We start from the raw sequence: 17,488 nt of genomic DNA on the forward strand, positions 1-17,488 counted from the left end.
AATGTAAATAATTCAATGTGATTATCTTGTGTGATGACTGTATTATGATGATAGTATATATCTGATAGTATATATCTGTATCATGAATCAATTTAAGTGGACCCCGACTTAAACAAGTGTAAAAACTTATTGGGGTGTTACCATTTAGTGGTCAATTGTACGGAATATGTACTTCACTGTGCAACCTACTAATAAAAGTCTCAATCAATCAATCAAAACACATAGAATCATCATACTGCTGTGATTATATGCATCAAGTGTTCATTCAAGGCTAAGGCAAAATATCGAGATATATATTGTGTATCGCAATATGGCCTTAAAATATGGCAATATTAAAAAAAGGCCATATCGCCCAGCCCTAGTTCAATGATGCCATTTCTGTTTGTCATGTATAATTTTGTCTATTTTATGTTTATCCTTGAATAAACAGGTCAGTTTCTTGTTACCAACCATTGTGTATTATTCAAACTCCCCTAATTCAGCTGGCTAGTTGTTATCAAGAGTACTAAAACCCTTTTCAACATGATTCTGACAACTAAGTAGGCTAAATAACTTTAAACTTTAATACATGCTCGGATAGGCCAGTATCGGTCAGTATCGGTATCGGATCGGAAATGCAAAAACAATATCGGTATCGGATCGGAAGTGCAAAAACCTGGATCGGGACATCCCTAATGTTGACTAATAAAACAAAGCTGGGGTTTTTTTCTTTAAAACGGTCATAGCTCAAAACATAATATTGAATCAAAATCAATGTTTTTATGAATGATTGACCTGTACAAGGCTCTGATTACTTCACATCAAATATTCCACTTTGAAAGATATGTTTTGTAGAAGATTTAGCATATTTTGTTTGCCATAAAAACAGTTTTCTTTGACAAAAAGGGCAGAAAACAAATAGAAAAACATTTTAAAAAAAAAGAATTGACAGTTAGATCTGAAGTTGATGAATGTTTATAACTGAATACGTTTACATATGCATAAAAATGTTTTCTTTTGTATTATTTTTTTAATGAATTAACGTTTACGACAACTTTTTCCAGAACACAATATAGAATGTGAGATATAACAGGATAATGCATACATTTGTTTTCAAAACGCTTACAAAAAAGTGTGACCCCAAATATGTACTGTCGGACCCCATTTTTATGACTTGATGGGGTCCCCGGTAGTGAAGTGAATTATATTTATATAGCGCTTTTTCACTAGTGACTCAAAGCACTTTACATAGTGAAAGCCAATATCTAAGTTACATTGAAAGCAGTGTGGGTGGCACTGGGAGCAGGTGGGTAAAGTGTCTTGCCCAAGGACACAATGGCAGTGACTAGGATGGCGGAAGCGGGGATCGAACCTGCAACCCTCAAGTTGCTGGCATGGCCACTCTACCAACCGAGCTATACCACCCGGTACCCCGTTTTGAAAATTCCGAGCACCAACACTGAGCGTCCAACCCTATGCATACTTGCCAACTACTCCGGTTTTCTCGTAATTAGTACGGTTTTCATCAACCTATTCCGGGTTATGGTTGCAGTGATAAAAAAATATGGTTTTTCATTCATTAAAAAAAAAATAAAAAAATTTTAAGTTTTATTCACGAAATCGCGTAACAACAATGACAATCGACACTGCTTCCCGTTACTTCCTATCGAGCCATTCCGAATGCCATGCGCGAGGCTATTTATAGCACCGCTGCCAAGCACGAGGCCATTGTTTCCAAACGAGCGAACGATCATGGAATCAGCCGGAGAAAAATCGCAAACGAGTCTTAAACCGAAAAGAAAACTGCAGTCATTCCGTGAAGAATATTCAAAAGCCTAGCCGGGAATAATTATCCGTTCCAAAAAGGGTGAAAACTACGCGAATTGCACCTTGTGCAGACAAGATTTTTCGATCGGACACGGAGGAATTAGCGATGTAAAAGACCACGTTGGGACAAAAAAACACAAGTCTAATGCCGTTGCTAGCGATACAAGTGGAAAATTTTCAACGTTTTTCGGATTTTAGCCACAAAAAGGTAATGACACCAATGTTATCTATTGGAATTGTTTAGTACTGTTATACTGTTAAAAGTGTTTATACTATTTATGCTTTCAAGTCCAAGTTGAAGAAATCGTGTTAAATGTTGACAGCATAACTACCAAAATACAGAAGTATGTCCTTAATATTTTTGCAGTGCTATTTCTGTTGAAAAGTTAAAATGATTACATTAGAGATGTGATGTGCCACTTTTCAAGTGTCTGATGGCTTAAATTAATTTTCATTAATTTTTCATATTTTGAATTCTTTTGAAAGGTTTACGAAAAAACTACATTTGAATTGTAATTCCATGCTATTGACAGGACTATTCATTTTAATGAAGTTAGCTTACCATGTTTACAGTATGATAATTGTGATAGAAATGTGAATTTTAGGCACAGAATATTTTTGACAATTGAACAAGGCAGTAGATTATACAAGCTTGGACAGAAAGTTAATAATGACACCAATTTTTTTTTTTAATGGAATTGTTTAGTACTGTTTTACCATTTGTTTACTGTAAAAAGTGTTTATACTTTCAATTAACAAATTGAAGTCTTGTGAAAGGTTGACAGGATAACTGGCATTAACTGTCAAAATCATTTCAAACTATTGAAGTTAGCTTACAGAATAAACATGTCAATCAACCCATATGATTTTTGCTGTAATATTTTTGTTTTGAAAAGTCACTGTGACTGATAGAAAAGTGATGGTTTTAGCAACATTTTAACCTGTCTGAATGCTAATAATCATTTTGCGTCGGGGGGGGCGAAGCCTGAACCCCCCACCAGGACTTTGTCCTGGACCTACCGGGGCCTGCGGCCCCTGGACCCTGGCTACTAGGTTTTTCTGATTTCAAAAGTTGGCAGGTATGCCTATGGAATACATGTATTTTTTTCTGTCAAAATGGAAAGATTGACCTAAAATAGTAAGAAAAGTTAAAAGTTGTTTATTGACATTATTTCCATGGCCAAATAAAAAGATGAGTCTGACACCTGTGTACATGGTTAATGCTGTGATTCGGTTCTTCCTGTAGGAGGGGGAACTGCAAAAAGGCCTCCGTGGGGCTTCAGTGCGAGGTGGGCCTCCGCTGTCGGACGTACTACGTCCTGTGCGGCTCGGTGCTCAGCGTGTGGAACGAGCTGGAGGAGGTGCTCACCCCCGTCAGCGGAACCAACGTCAAGGTGCAGATTGTCCGCCTCAGGACCGAAGACGGTCAGAGGATAGTTGGTGAGTGACCATTCACCGAGCTACAGGAAGTGTTAAAGGGGAACATTATCACAATTTCAGAAGGGTTAAAACCATTAAAAATGGTGGCTTATTTTATTTTTCAAAGTTTTTTTCAAAATTTTACCCATCATGCAATATCCCTAAAAAAAAAGCTTCAAAGTGCCTGATTTTAACCATCGTTATATACACCCGTCCATTTTCCTGTGACGTCACATAGTGTCGGAGGAAAATGGTCAGACGTGCAAAGGAAGGGGTTAAGAATTTGAGCCGATGGCTTAGAGAGGGCGTGTGAGTACCTCCCTCTCTTGGCACTTGAGTAGGGGGCGTTGGCTTAGTCAAAGTCTGGGCGGGTCGTTTGAATAGTCTCGCGCATGCGCGACATGGGAAAGAAAGAACATCCCGTCCATTTTATCTTATTCTTCTCTAACTTTCTTTTCTCTTTCGTCAAACTCTTAAATTCTCGAGCACATAAGTTCTGTAAGCCTTCTTTTAAACCGTTAGGTTTCTCGCCCTGTGCTCGAGCCATGTCCTTATCTAATTCACCTTGTTCCCCCCCCTCCGTCCCTCCCCGCGGACTCCACCGTCACCAATAGCAACACACACACACACACAAGCCAGCGCACACACACACACCCACAAGCACATGTATGCTCTCAGTAGACACACACAAGCACACGTACACACACACACACAACCAGCAGCACACACACACACACACACACACACACACACACACACACACACACACACACTCCCACGCAACCAGCAACACACACACACACAAGGAAAAAGCTGCACGAAAGCTCTTTCTCTGCGTTTCACTTTACCATAAAACTTCCAGTTACTTTTCTTTATTTACCAAACGTTTGAGTTCACGACTTTACGAGTGTTGTAAACTCCCTCTTAACCCTTATTTTTCAATTTTCAAAGAGAGTTGTAAACTCTCTCTTAACCCTTTCATGAAACGTTCTCCTTTTTTTCTTTTTTTTTTTCTTTTTAAACTCTACCTGCTAATTTCATTGTTGACAACAATACATTCATCACACTCCCCCCCCCCCCCCCCCACCGCCATCACATTCCACGGCCATCTCGTCTATTTTGTCTCAATCTTCACCCGTGCTATTTATTGTATCATACAAAATGACTTGAACCCAGAACTCTTTTAGGGGAGACCAAACCCCCAGGGCGAGCCACACCCGACTATTTGCTTACTCGTCAGTGAAGCAGCCCGTCACGGTAATCTATCTTTATCGTATTATTCAAACGGACTTGAACCCAAGAATATAACATACGAAAGGGCCTTGAACCTAAATCTTTATCATATTATTCAAACGGACTCTAACCCAAGAATATAACATACCAAAGGACTTGAACCTCCATTTTATCTTATTCTTCTCTAACTTTCTTTTCTCTTCCGTCAAACTCTTAAATTCTCGAGCACATAAGTTCTGTAAGCCTTCTTTTAAACCGTTAGGTTTCTCGCCCTGTGCTCGAGCCATGTCCTTATCTAATTCACCTTGTTCCCCCCCCTCCGTCTCTCCCCGCGGACTCCACCGTCACCAATAGCAACACACACACACACAAGCCAGCGCACACACACACACCCACAAGCACGTGTATGCTCTCAACACAAACAAACATGGCGGATAGAACAGCAAGCTATAGCGACATTAGCTCGGATTCAGACTCGGATTTCAGCGGCTTAAGCGATTCAACAGATTACGCATGTATTGAAACGGATGGTTGTAGTGTGGAGGCAGGTAGCGAAAACGAAATTGAAGAAGAAACTGAAGCTATTGAGCCATATCGGTTTGAACCGTATGCAAGCGAAAACGACACGACAGCCAGCGACACGGGAGAAAGCGAGGACGAATTCGGCGATCGCCTTCTAACCAACGATTGGTATGTGTTTGTTTGGCATTAAAGGAAACAATCAATCAATCAATCAATCTTTATTTATATAGCCCTAAATCACAAGTGTCTCAAAGGGCTGCACAAGCCACAACGACATCCTCGGTACAAAGCCCACATACGGGCAAGGAAAAACTCACCCCAGTGGGACGTCGATGTGAATGACTATGAGAAACCTTGGAGAGGACCGCATATGTGGGTAACCCCCCCCCTCTAGGGGAGACCGAAAGCAATGGATGTCGAGTGGGTCTGACATAATATTGTGAGAGTCCAGTCCATAGTGGATCCAACATAATAGTAAGAGTCCAGTCCATAGTGGGGCCAGCAGGACACCATCCCGAGCGGAGACGGGTCAGCAGCGCAGAGATGTTCCCAGCCGATGCACAGGCGAGCGGTCCACCCCGGGTCCCGACTCTGGACAGCCAGCACTTCATCCATGGCCACCGGACCTGTGCCCCCCCCCCCCCCCTCAAGGAAAAGGGGAGCAGAGGAGAAAAGAAAAGAAACGGCAGATCAACTGGTCTAACGGGGGCTATTTAAAGGCTAGAGTATACAAATGAGTTTTAAGATGGGACTTAAATGCTTCTACTGAGGTAGCATCTCTAATTGTTACCGGGAGGGCATTCCATAGTACTGGAGCCCGAATAGAAAACGCTCTATAGCCCGCAGACTTTTTTTGGGCTCTGGGAATCACTAATAAGCCGGAGTTCTTTGAACGCAGATTTCTTGCCGGGACATATGGTACAATGCAATCGACAAGATAGATAACTAACAACTATGAACTAGGTTTACAGCATATGAAATACATTTGGCAACAACATGCACCTTGAGAGTGCAGACAGCCCAGTTCAGAACATATATTTTTCCACGATTTCAGCACTCAGCTTAACCATACCTAAATAGACACAAAATACTGCATTACACAAGACTACCCGAATGTACTCGAATGATTGAAAAAAATAAATGTTTTTAAGCTAAATTATTGGTAAACAGTTTATGTATAATAATTTACGTAAAACCGCGAGTAATGAATAAAGTTTTCATCAATTAATATATTCTGTAGACATACCTTCATCCGCTCTCTTCCTGAAAGCTGATCTGTCCAGTTTTGGAGTTGATGTCAGCATCTGCTTTGAGTGTCGCAGGATATCCACACATTCTTGCCATCTCTGTCGTAGCATAGCTTTCGTCGGTAAAGTGTGCGGAACAAACGACTGAACATTTCGTCGGCTTTCCCCACAGCCTCGTATTTTGAACAAATTTCGTCCAATTTCTTGCCACTTTCGCATCTTTGGGCCACTGGTGCAACTTGAATCCGTCCCTGTTCGTGTTGTTACACCCTCCGACAACACACCGACAAAAGTGAGAAAATGGCGGATTGCTTCCCGACGTCATCGCTCCGAGAGCGAATACTAGAAAGGCGTTTAATTCGCCAAAATTCACCCATTTAGAGTTCGGAAATCGGTTAAAAAAATATATGGTCTTTTTTCTGCAACATCAAGGTATATATTGACGCTTACATAGGTCTGGTGATAATGTTCCCCTTTAAGATGTCCAAGTTACGACAGGACGAGAGAGGGAAGGGAAGCGTCCGCCTTCGTTGAGAGCCAGAGAGATACTTTTGTTGCGGATATTAAGACAATAATGTGCGTGTTGACTAACAAAGCTGTACACGGACTACTCCAAAGTGGTACTTCGGTGTAGAAGTTTAATTGGTTCTGTGACACAGCTCGTAACCCAAAACACTTAAAATAGCTTTGGCCCCTCCAAAATAAAATGACAATTTTAACACTTAACCTGCTGTTAAATATGAACACACGTCTAGATAAGCAATACTGTATGGAAAACAATACGATGGAATGTAGTGCAAACTATATTACTTCTACAAAGTAATGTAGTAGTGATGTGCGATACCACTGGTTTTCTTTCCCATCCGATACCGATACCGGCTGCCCTTTGTCACCGATTCTGTTCATAACTTTTATGGACAGAATTTCTAGGCGCAGTCAAGGCGTTGAGGGGATCTGGTTTGGTGGCTGCAGGATTAGGTCTCTGCTTTTTGCAGATGATGTGGTCCTGATGGCTTCATCTGGCCAGGATTTTCAGCTCTCGCTGGATCGGTTCGCAGCCGAGTGTGAAGCGACTGGGATGAGAATCAGCACCTCCAAGTCCGAGTCCATGGTTTTCTCCCGGAAAAGGGTGGAGTGCCAATGGTTCTCGCCCGGAAAAGGGTGGAGTGCCATCTCCGGGTTGGGGAGGAGACCCTGCCCCAAGTGGAGGAGTTCAAGTACCTCGGAGTCTTGTTCACGAGTGAGGGAAGAGTGGATGGTGAGATCGACAGGCGGTTCGGTGCGGCGTCTTCAGTAATGCGGACGCTGTATCGATCCGTTGTGGTGAAGAAGGAGCTGAGCCGGAAGGCAAAGCTCTCAATTTACCGGTCGATCTACGTTCCCATCCTCACCTATGGTCATGAGCTTTGGGTTATGACCGAAAGGACAAGATCACGGGTACAAGCGGCCGAAATGAGTTTCCTCCGCCGAGTGGCGGGGCTCTTCCTTAGAGATAGGGTGAGAAGCTCTGTCATCCGGGGGGAGCCCAAAGTAAAGCCGCTGCTCCTCCACATGGAGAGGAGCCAGATGAGGTGGTTCGGGCATCTGGTCAGGATGCCACCCGAGCGCCTCCCTCGGGAGGTGTTTAGGGCAGGTCCGACCGGTAGGAGGCCACGGGGAAGACCCAGGACACGTTGGGAAGACTATGTCTCCCGGCTGGCCTGGGAACGCCTCGGGGTCCCACAGGAAGAGCTGGACGAAGTGGCTGGGGAGAGGGAAGTCTGGGCTTCCCTGCTTAGGCTGCTGCCCCCGCGACCCGACCTCGGATAAGCGGAAGAAGATGGATGGATGGATACCGAGGAAAATTCAGGATTGTATCAGCGATACCGGTCCGATACTTTGTGCAAATTTACCAAATGTGCCTGCTAAAATTTTAAAAGTTGTGTATTTCAAATAACATAGCATAAATAATAGTTATTATTGTTATATAGTATTTTTATATACATTTTTTAAATGTTATATTTATTTCAAACCCAAATAAAGTAGTGGCATGAATAACAATACAGCCAAGCTAATGCAACAGAAAAAAAAGTCCACGGAAAAAGGGGTTTCGAGCCATAACAAAAGGAAATAAGTACCGTATTTTTCGGACTATAAGTCAGTTTTTTTCATAGTTTGGCCGGGGGTGCAACTTATGTGTGAAATGATTAACACATTAGCGTAAAATATCAAATAATATTATTGATCTCATTCACGTAAGAGACTAGACGTATAAGATTTGATGGGATTTAGCGATTAGGAGTGAGATTGTTTGGTAAATGTATAGCATGTTCTATATGTTATAGTTATTTGAATGACTCTTACCATAATATGTTACGTTAACATACCAGTTGGTTATTTATGCCTCATATAACGTACACTTATTCAGCCTGTTGTTCACTATTCTTGATTCATTTTAAATTGCCTTTCAAATGTCTATTCTTGCTGTTGGCTTTTATCAAATACATTTCCCAAAAAAATGCGACTTATACATGTTTTTTTTTCCTTCTTTATTATGCATTTACGGCCGGTGCGACTTATACTCCGGAGCGACTTATACTCCGAAAAATACGGTAGTCATTTTCTATATCGAGACAAACCCGCGATATATCGAGTATATTCCATATATCGCCCAGCCCTAATTTGCATGCCATGCTACATTTTTATCAACAGGAGTATTCTATTCAAGCAGAGGTATTGCTCCACATGGGAAGCTCTTAACTGAATTCTTATAAAATTATTTATGGCGTCACATTAGTGCCAAAAATCTGAGTGCATAAAAACTGTTATCGCGCGCTGATTCTCCACTTCGTGCGCGCGCGCGACACCCTTTTGCGCGCGCGTGGTGCCTTTTTGCGCGCTCTCTGTGTACTCCTGGCATCTCTCCTCACGCTGTCATGTTTCTTTTTGGCACTTTGGGGGCGGGTATGCTTAGACGGCCCCTCCTTTCTGATTGGTCAGGCGAAAAATGCTGAAAAATGCTCAGAGCCAATCAGAAGTATAGCAGGGCGGGTCATCGTCAATATGTATCAAGATTTACAGAGGAAGAAGTGGATAAAAAAATGTTGCGCGCTGATGAAGGTTATTTCATACCACATAAACACAATACAGTGTAATACAAAATGTGAGCCAAATAAATAATAAGACAACAAACACCATAATCACATCTTTCAGCCAGAACTGGTCCACCAGCAATAACATCCAACCATAACATTATTTTATATTTTCACTTCTTCTTCAACATTTGTTTTCTAATTTATGGAATTTCTTTTGATTCAGCCATAAAATTAATGAAATAATCTTTGAATTTTGTTTTTAAAATGTTAAAAATAGCTTTTAATAATGTATTCTGAAACAGTTTAAAATAATCAGAGAACTGACTAACACTGACCCTACACAACTATGTGGCACAATTAAGTCTTTTTTTTTTTTTAAAGTGAAAGAGGTAATTTCAACAGGTACAGCATCCTATGTCATATCTACATGTAATAAGATTTGTAACAAGGCAAACCGTTTGTAAATTGGTCGAAAATCGAGCAAGTTATGGTAATTTAATTAGTACCGTATTTTCCGCACTATAAGGCGCACCGGATTATTAGCCGCACCTTCAATGAATGGCATATTTCAAAACTTTGTCCACCTATAAGCCGCCCCGGACTATAAGCCGCGCCTACGCTGCGCTAAAGGGAATGTCAAAAAAACAGTCAGATAGGTCAGTCAAACTTTAATAATATATTAAAAACCAGCGTTCTAACAACTCTGTCCCAAAATGTACGCAAATGTGCAATCACAAACATAGTAAAATTCAAAATAGTGCAGAGCAATAGCAACATAATGTTGCTCGAACGTTAATGTCACAACACACAAAATAAACATAGCGCTCACCTTCTGAAGTTATTCTTCATTCGTAAATCCTTCGAATTCTTCGTCTTCGGTGTCCGAATTGAAAAGTTGGGCAAATGTGGGATCCAAAATGGCCGGTTCCGTCTCGTCGAAGTCATCGGAGTCAGTGTCACTGTTGTCCAGCAGTTCTGTGAATCCTGCCTTCCGGAAAGCTCGGACCACAGTTGTGACCGAAATATCTGCCCAGGCATTTACGATCCACTGGCAAATGTTGGCGTATGTCGTCCGGCGCTGTCTGCCTGTCTTAGTGAAGGTGTGTTCGCCTTCGGTCATCCATTGTTCCCACGCCGTTCGCAGTCGTGATTTGAATGCCCTGTTGACACCAATATCCAGCGGTTGGAGTTCTTTGGTTAATCCACCCGGAATGACGGCGAGTGTTGTATTTGTGTGCTTCACTTGTTTTTTGACACCATCTGTGATGTGGGCGCGCATAGAGTCGTATATCAACATGGACGGAGCTGTGTGAAAAAAGCCACCCGGCCTCTTCGCGTAAACTTCCCTTAACCACTCGCTCATCTTTTCTTCATCCATCCATCCCTTCGAGTTAGCTTTTATGATGACGCCGGCTGGAAAGGTCTCTTTTGGCAAGGTCTTCCTTTTGAATATCACCATGGGTGGAAGTTTCAGGCCATTAGCATGGCAAGCTAGAACCACAGTGAAGGACGACTTCTCATTCCCTGTGGTGCGAATATTCACCGTACGTGCTCCCGTTGTATCCACAGTGCGGTTCACAGGAATATCAGTTGCTGTGAAATAGTAATCCGTGTGCGGATGGAGAGATTGCGTCTTTTCATGAACCGGATCCTTGTCGCTTAGTAGGAGCCATTTTGTGGTCTTTACAGATGTAAACAGGAAATGAAACGTACGGTAATATCCGCGCGCTTTTTCTTCTTCTACGCGGGCGGGTGGTTGCTTACAGTAGAAGAAGAAGCGCTTCCTGTTCTATGGGGGCGGGTGCTTACCTTGGCGGTTGCTTGCGTAGAAGAAGAAGCGCTTCCTGTTCTACCGGGAAAAAAGATGGCGGCTGTTTACCGTAGTTACGAGACCGAAACTTTATGAAAATGAATCTTAATATTAATCCACATATAAAGCGCACCGGGTTAAAAGCCGCACTGTCAGCTTTTGAGTAAATTTGTGGTTTTTAGGTGCGGCTAATGTGCGGAAAATACGGTACATGTACCATTGACATCAATGTAATGATTGAGGCTAGATGTCCGAGGTAAGATGGCGACAACGTTGCTACACTGGAGAATTATTGGTCATATGAAAAATAATCACAGCCAATCAGAAAGAAGGGGCCGTCTAAGCATAGAAGTGCCAAAAAGAAACATGACAGCGCGAGGAGAGATGCCAGGAGTACACAGAGAGCGCGCAGAAAGGCGTCACGCGCGCAAAAAGGCACCGCGCGCAAAAGGGTGTCTCACGCGCGCACGAAGTGGAGAATCAGCGCGCGATAACAGTTTTTATGCGCTCGGATTTTTGGCACTAATGTGACGCCATAATTATTCCATAAAAAGTACAAAAGAACAAGGGTAAGATGCGGTGCCTTTTCAAACTACTAGTTTCCGAGCGACTTATACTCCGAAAAATACGGTAGTTGAAGACTTATGGTAATTAGAAAACATCACTACACATCATAATGGCAGCTACACTTTCCTTTTTAAAGATCTAAAAAAAATATTTGGGAATGTCCGGCGGGCCAGATTGAAAAGCTTAAGGTCTGCTGTAGACATTCACCCAGCAGCACCTGCAGTGAGCGAATTTGCCCAAAAGAGGGCGCCATAGCACACCATTTCAGTGTCTTATGACAACTATTTGCAAAGAAAAAAAAAAAAAAAAAATAGCAGCAGCATTTTATCAGCGTAGAGAAAAAAATCAGCGTCTTCCAGAAGTTCCAGCGAGCACTGACACGCCTGAACCCCACAGGACTCATCATCCCGGCCAACTGCGTGTCCCCGCTGATGCACAAGCTGTCCACCTCGGACCAGTTCCAGCAGCTGGCCGTGCAGGAGCAGCAGAAGAGGCAGCAGCTGCACCCGCAGAGTCTCAGTCACACGGCCAACACATAGCGGGCGGGGGAGGGGGCACGCGCCGGCCTCCAGACTGACCTCCGGTCCTGATGGGACCTCGCGCCCCTCCCCGATCACGTGAGGCGCGGCCCAGAGGAACTGATGTGCTTGGTGAGGGTTTTTTTGTCCTCTGACATTCAGAGTGGAAGCGTTTGGACTTGTTGCCGCAGTTTGAGCCAAAGCACCAAGTCTGCATTAGAAGCCACACTTCCAGTAGTTGAAGGCACGGACAGAATGTTTCCACACTTTGTGCCGACCTGTCTTCAAATGGCGGCCAGGACTCGGGAATTCTGCATGAAGTGACTCTTTTCTTTCTGCCGGGCTTCTCAGGTGCAGTGCATGACCCGTCACTCATCCTCCAACAACCATAGTTGACAACACGTCTTCATTTTGTGTTGCAGCACAACCCAAACGTGTAAATGTTCATTTTTTTTCCCCCCCACGTCAAAAAGTAGATTGTTGCATCGCAGCCTGCACCTCCTTCACTGTGCAGACCTCTGGGATGCTTGGACGTGGAAAAACCTGCAGAATGTTGATGAAAAGAAGCTGACCTGTACATGAATGAGTGCAGCACTCAATAAAGCCCACTTGTACTTCCACTTTGGTCTAATCATCTTTTCTGCCGTGCACTGATTTGTGACCAGGGTCTGCAGAGATGGGAGGAAAGGTTTCTGCAGTTCTGCTTGGCCCAGATCCAGACCAGTGATGGAGGAATATGTAATTACGTCCTAAATGTTACTCTAGTTGTAAGTATAAGTGCATTTTATTCCTTATCTGTGTGTTTATTAGAGATGCGCAAATAGGCAATTATTTCCCGCAACCGCATCACAAAAGTCGTCACCCATCCGCCATCCACCCGAACTAACATTTAATCAAAACCGCACCCGCCCGTTGTTATATATCTAATATAGACGATGCAAGGCATTAGTGAGGTTATAAAGCTTTTGCCTGTTAAAGAAAGGAGACTGATCCAATGTAGCAGAGACATTCAATGCGTGCCACGCTGTCACGGCCCAGACGCACACCAGTGCGCAATCATCTGGGAGCCGCGCTGAGCGCACCTCCAAGCGCGCTCAGCGCCACTCAAACTGCTGCAGGCAGCTGCGTTCTATCTTTTTTTTAATAAATGTTTTTATTAAATTTGACAGGTATTACAATATACAATAGAACAGTAGTCACATTTTCCCCTTTTTTTCCCACCCACTTCCAAGAACAACAACCCGACACATACCCCATACACACATTACCCCCACCCCCCCAGGTCCTACATAGTAAGTTAAAGGTACAGTCACAAATGGAAAATAATTAGTACATCACTTTCTTCTCAACATAGGCAGATAGTAAATATACACCCAGAATAAATATAAATTTAAAAAAAAAAAAACTACCAAAAAGGAAGCTGGTTTATGAAAGGTGAACTTTTCATGTGTCCTGTAGCGTCTTTAATTTAGCTATGTAATCAACCACACAGCCCCAAACAGAATAAAACTTCCCAGGTGCCCCCCTAAGATTGAACTTTATTTTCTCCAGATCTAAATACATCATAAGGTCTTTAAGCCATAAGGAGGCTTTGGGGCAGACTGGTGACTTCCATCCATCCATCCATCCATCCATCCATCTTCTTCCGCTTATCCGAGGTCGGGTCGCGGGGGCAGCAGCCTAAGCAGGGAAGCCCAGACTTCCCTCTCCCCAGCCACTTCGTCCAGCTCCTCCCGGGGGGATCCCGAGGCGTTCCCAGGCCAGCCGGGAGACATAGTCTTCCCAACGTGTCCTGGGTCTTCCTCGTGGCCTCCTACCGGTCGGACATGCCCTAAACACCTCCTTAGGGAGGCGCTCGGGTGGCATCCTGACCAGATGCCCGAACCACCTCATCTGGCTCCTCTCGATGCGGAGGAGCAGCGGCTTTACTTTGAGCTCCCCCCGAATGACAGAGCTTCTCACCCTATCTCTAAGGGAGAGCCCCGCCACCCGGCGGAGGAAACTCATTTCGGCCGCTTGTACCCGTGATCTTGTCCTTTCGGTCATAACCCAAAGCTCATGACCATAGGTGAGGATGGGAACGTAGATCGACCGGTAAATTGAGAGCTTTGCCTTCCGGCTCAGCTCCTTCTTCACCACAACGGATCGATACAGCGTCCGCATTACTGAAGACGCCGCACCGATCCGCCTGTCGATCTCACGATCCACTCTTCCCTCACTCGTGAACAAGACTCCGAGGTACTTGAACTCCTCCACTTGGGGCAAGATCTCCTCCCCAACCCGGAGATGGCACTCCACCCTTTTCCGGGCGAGAACCATGGACTTGGACTTGGAGGTGCTGATTCTCATCCCAGTCGCTTCACACTCAGCTGCGAACCGATGCAGTGAGAGCTGAAGATCCTGGCCAGATGAAGCCATCAGGACCAAATCATCTGCAAAAAGCAGAGACCTAATCCTGCAGCCACCAAACCGGATCCCCTCAACGCCTTGACTGCGCCTAGAAATTCTGTCCATAAAAGTTATGAACAGAATGGGTGACAAAGGGCAGCCTTGGCGGAGTCCAACCCTCACCGGAAACGTGTCCGACTTACTGCCGGCAATGCGAACCAAGCTCTGACACTGATCATACAGGGAGCGGACCGCCACAATCAGACAGTCCGAAACCCCATACTCTCTGAGCACTCCCCACAGGACTTCCCGAGGGACACGGTCGAATGCCTTCTCCAAGTCCACAAAGCACATGTAGACTGGTTGGGCAAACTCCCATGCACCCTCAAGGACCCTGCCGAGAGTATAGAGCTGGTCCACAGTTCCACGACCAGGACGAAAACCACACTGTTCCTCCTGAATCCGAGGTTCGACTATCCGGCGTAGCCTCCTCTCCAGTACACCTGAATAGACCTTACCGGGAAGGCTGAGGAGTGTGATCCCACGATAGTTAAAACACACCCTCCGGTTCCCCTTTTTAAAGAGAGGAACCACCACCCCGGTCTGCCAATCCAGAGGTACTGCCCCCGATGTCCACGCGATGCTGCAGAGTCTTGTCAACCAAGACAGCCCTACAGCATCCAGAGCCTTAAGGAACTCCGGGCGGATCTCATCCACCCCCGGGGCCTTGCCACCGAGGAGCTTTTTAACTACCTCAGCAACCTCAGCCCCAGAAATAGGAGAGCCCACCACAGATTCCTCAGGCACTGCTTCCTCATAGGAAGACGTGTTGGTGGGATTGAGGAGGTCTTCGAAGTATTCCCTCCACCGATCCACAACTTCCGCAGTCGAGGTCAGCAGAACACCATCCGCACCATACACGGTGTTGATAGTGCACTGCTTCCCCTTCCTGAGGCGGTGGATGGTGGTCCAGAATCGCTTCGAAGCCGTGGTGACTTCCACTCCAGCAAAATTCTCCTACGTGCTAATAAGGATGCAAAGGCGATACTATCCTTACATTTTCTCCTTATTTGGGGATCTGATACCGTCCCAAAAATAGCCATTTCTGCACATGGTGTCAGATTTAAATCCAATGCCTTAGCAAGGTGTTTGAAAATAGTTGTCCAATAATCCAGCAAATGGGGACAAGACCAAAACATGTTTGCAGGTGACATGTAACATCTGTTACAAGTATCCGAGATATTGGGGTATATTTTGGAGAGTTTGGAATTAGTAAAATAAATACGATGGACAACCTTAAATTGTATTAAATTAAGCCTTGAACAGGATGTACTGTTATTAATTTGGGTTAAGGCAGAACTATAGATCTGCCAAGCTCTTCTTCCCAACTCCCTCTGATTTTATCAAGAGACGTTTTACCAAACTGGGATATTAAGATGTAGATTTTGGAGATTAGGCCTTTCTGATTTGTGGGAATATCTAAAATTGAGTCAATTAGCGAATTAGGTGGAGTATTAGGGAAAGAGAAACTATTTAATTTAACAAAATTACGAACCTGAAAGTATCGAAATAGGTGAGATTTTGGTAGGTCAAATTTTTCACACAGTTCACTGAAACTAGCGAAGACATCACCAATATATAAGTCCTTTAGCCTGCTGAGGCTTGACTGCTTCCATAGAGAAAACGCTACATCTGTGTTGGGAGGGAGGAAGAGGTGGTTATTATGAATGGGGCTGTGGTTGGATAAGCCCTGCAGGCTGAAAGTATTTCTAAATTGAGACCAGATTCTAAGGGTAGAAATGACAATTGGACTACAAGTAAATTGGGATGGTCGATAAGGTAATTTTGATGTAAGCAGATCCAGGAGAGAGGTAGAACAGGAACTAGCTTCAGACTTGCACCAGATTAATTCAGGTTCTTGGATCCAGAGAGTCACTTTGTGTATGTAGTATTTTAGATTAGGGAGTGATAAACCACCTACGGACCTATGCCTTTGCAGGAACTCTCTCCTAATCCTGGGATTCTTGCCTTTCCATATAAAAGATGAAATTAGTTTGTTTATTATGCAAAAAAAGGAATTGGGTAAAAAGATAGGCAAACATTGAAACAGGTACAAAAATCGAGGAAGCACATTCATTTTGATGCAGTTTACCTTGCCAGCTATAGTTATGTGTAAATCATTCCACCTTTCCAAATCTAATTTAAGTTTGTCGATTAGAGGTGGAAAATTGTAGCTGCGTTCTATCTTGTTTTAACATCCTGCGGCACTCTTCTGGGATCACGGCGGACGAAACTGCTCATGCTCAGGGTGTTTGTGGAGGTTCGGGGTTTTGCACAAATGTGATGCACCATGTTAGATGTCCCGGTTTTGTGGCTGTCGTAGACATAAACAGCGTCGCAGCTCTCGCAAATCACGTAGCCAGCATTACTATCATCCTGATTTACAACCTCATAAAAACGAGTCCACGCTGAACTTTTCTGGCCTTTTTTTCCCCTGGTCTTTAGTATTCCCTTTTTTAGTTTGTCGCGTACCACGTTTGCTGCCGGCGTTGCCATCTCTTTTTTTTTTTTCTTCTTCTGTTGTGGCATATGCTGCAGGTGCCTGCTCGTTTTTTGTATGTGGGTAACAACATTTAACTATGTACAGTGGGGCAAAAAAGTATTTAGTCAGCCACCGATTGTGCAAGTTCTCCCACTTAAAATGATGACAGAGGTCTGTAATTTTCATCATAGGTACACTTCAACTGTGAGAGACAGAATGTGAAAAAAAAATCCAGGAATTCACATTGTAGGATTTTTAAAGAATTTATTTGTAAATTATGGTGGGAAATAAGTACGGTATTTGGTCACTTCAAACAAGGAAGATCTCTGGCTCTCACAGACCTGTAACTTCTTCTTTAAGAA

General features: G+C 43.9%; 1 protein-coding gene across 1 annotated transcript in view; it reads left to right on the top strand.

Moving 5' to 3' along the window:
• The window catches only part of sbno1 (strawberry notch homolog 1 (Drosophila)), a 90,631-nt gene extending 77,815 nt beyond the window's left edge, over positions 1-12,816 (top strand). Inside the window, exons 32-33 of the mRNA XM_061966398.2 lie at positions 3,053-3,246; positions 12,075-12,816. Of these exons, the coding sequence (XP_061822382.1) occupies positions 3,053-3,246; positions 12,075-12,217 (337 nt within the window). The 3' untranslated portion in view covers positions 12,218-12,816. The remainder of the gene's footprint in view (positions 1-3,052; positions 3,247-12,074) is intronic.
• The last annotated feature ends 4,672 nt before the right edge of the window (positions 12,817-17,488 follow it).

This window comes from Nerophis lumbriciformis, linkage group LG11 (genome assembly GCF_033978685.3).
Source record: "Nerophis lumbriciformis linkage group LG11, RoL_Nlum_v2.1, whole genome shotgun sequence".
In the NCBI taxonomy this organism is placed as follows: domain Eukaryota; kingdom Metazoa; phylum Chordata; class Actinopteri; order Syngnathiformes; family Syngnathidae; genus Nerophis; species Nerophis lumbriciformis.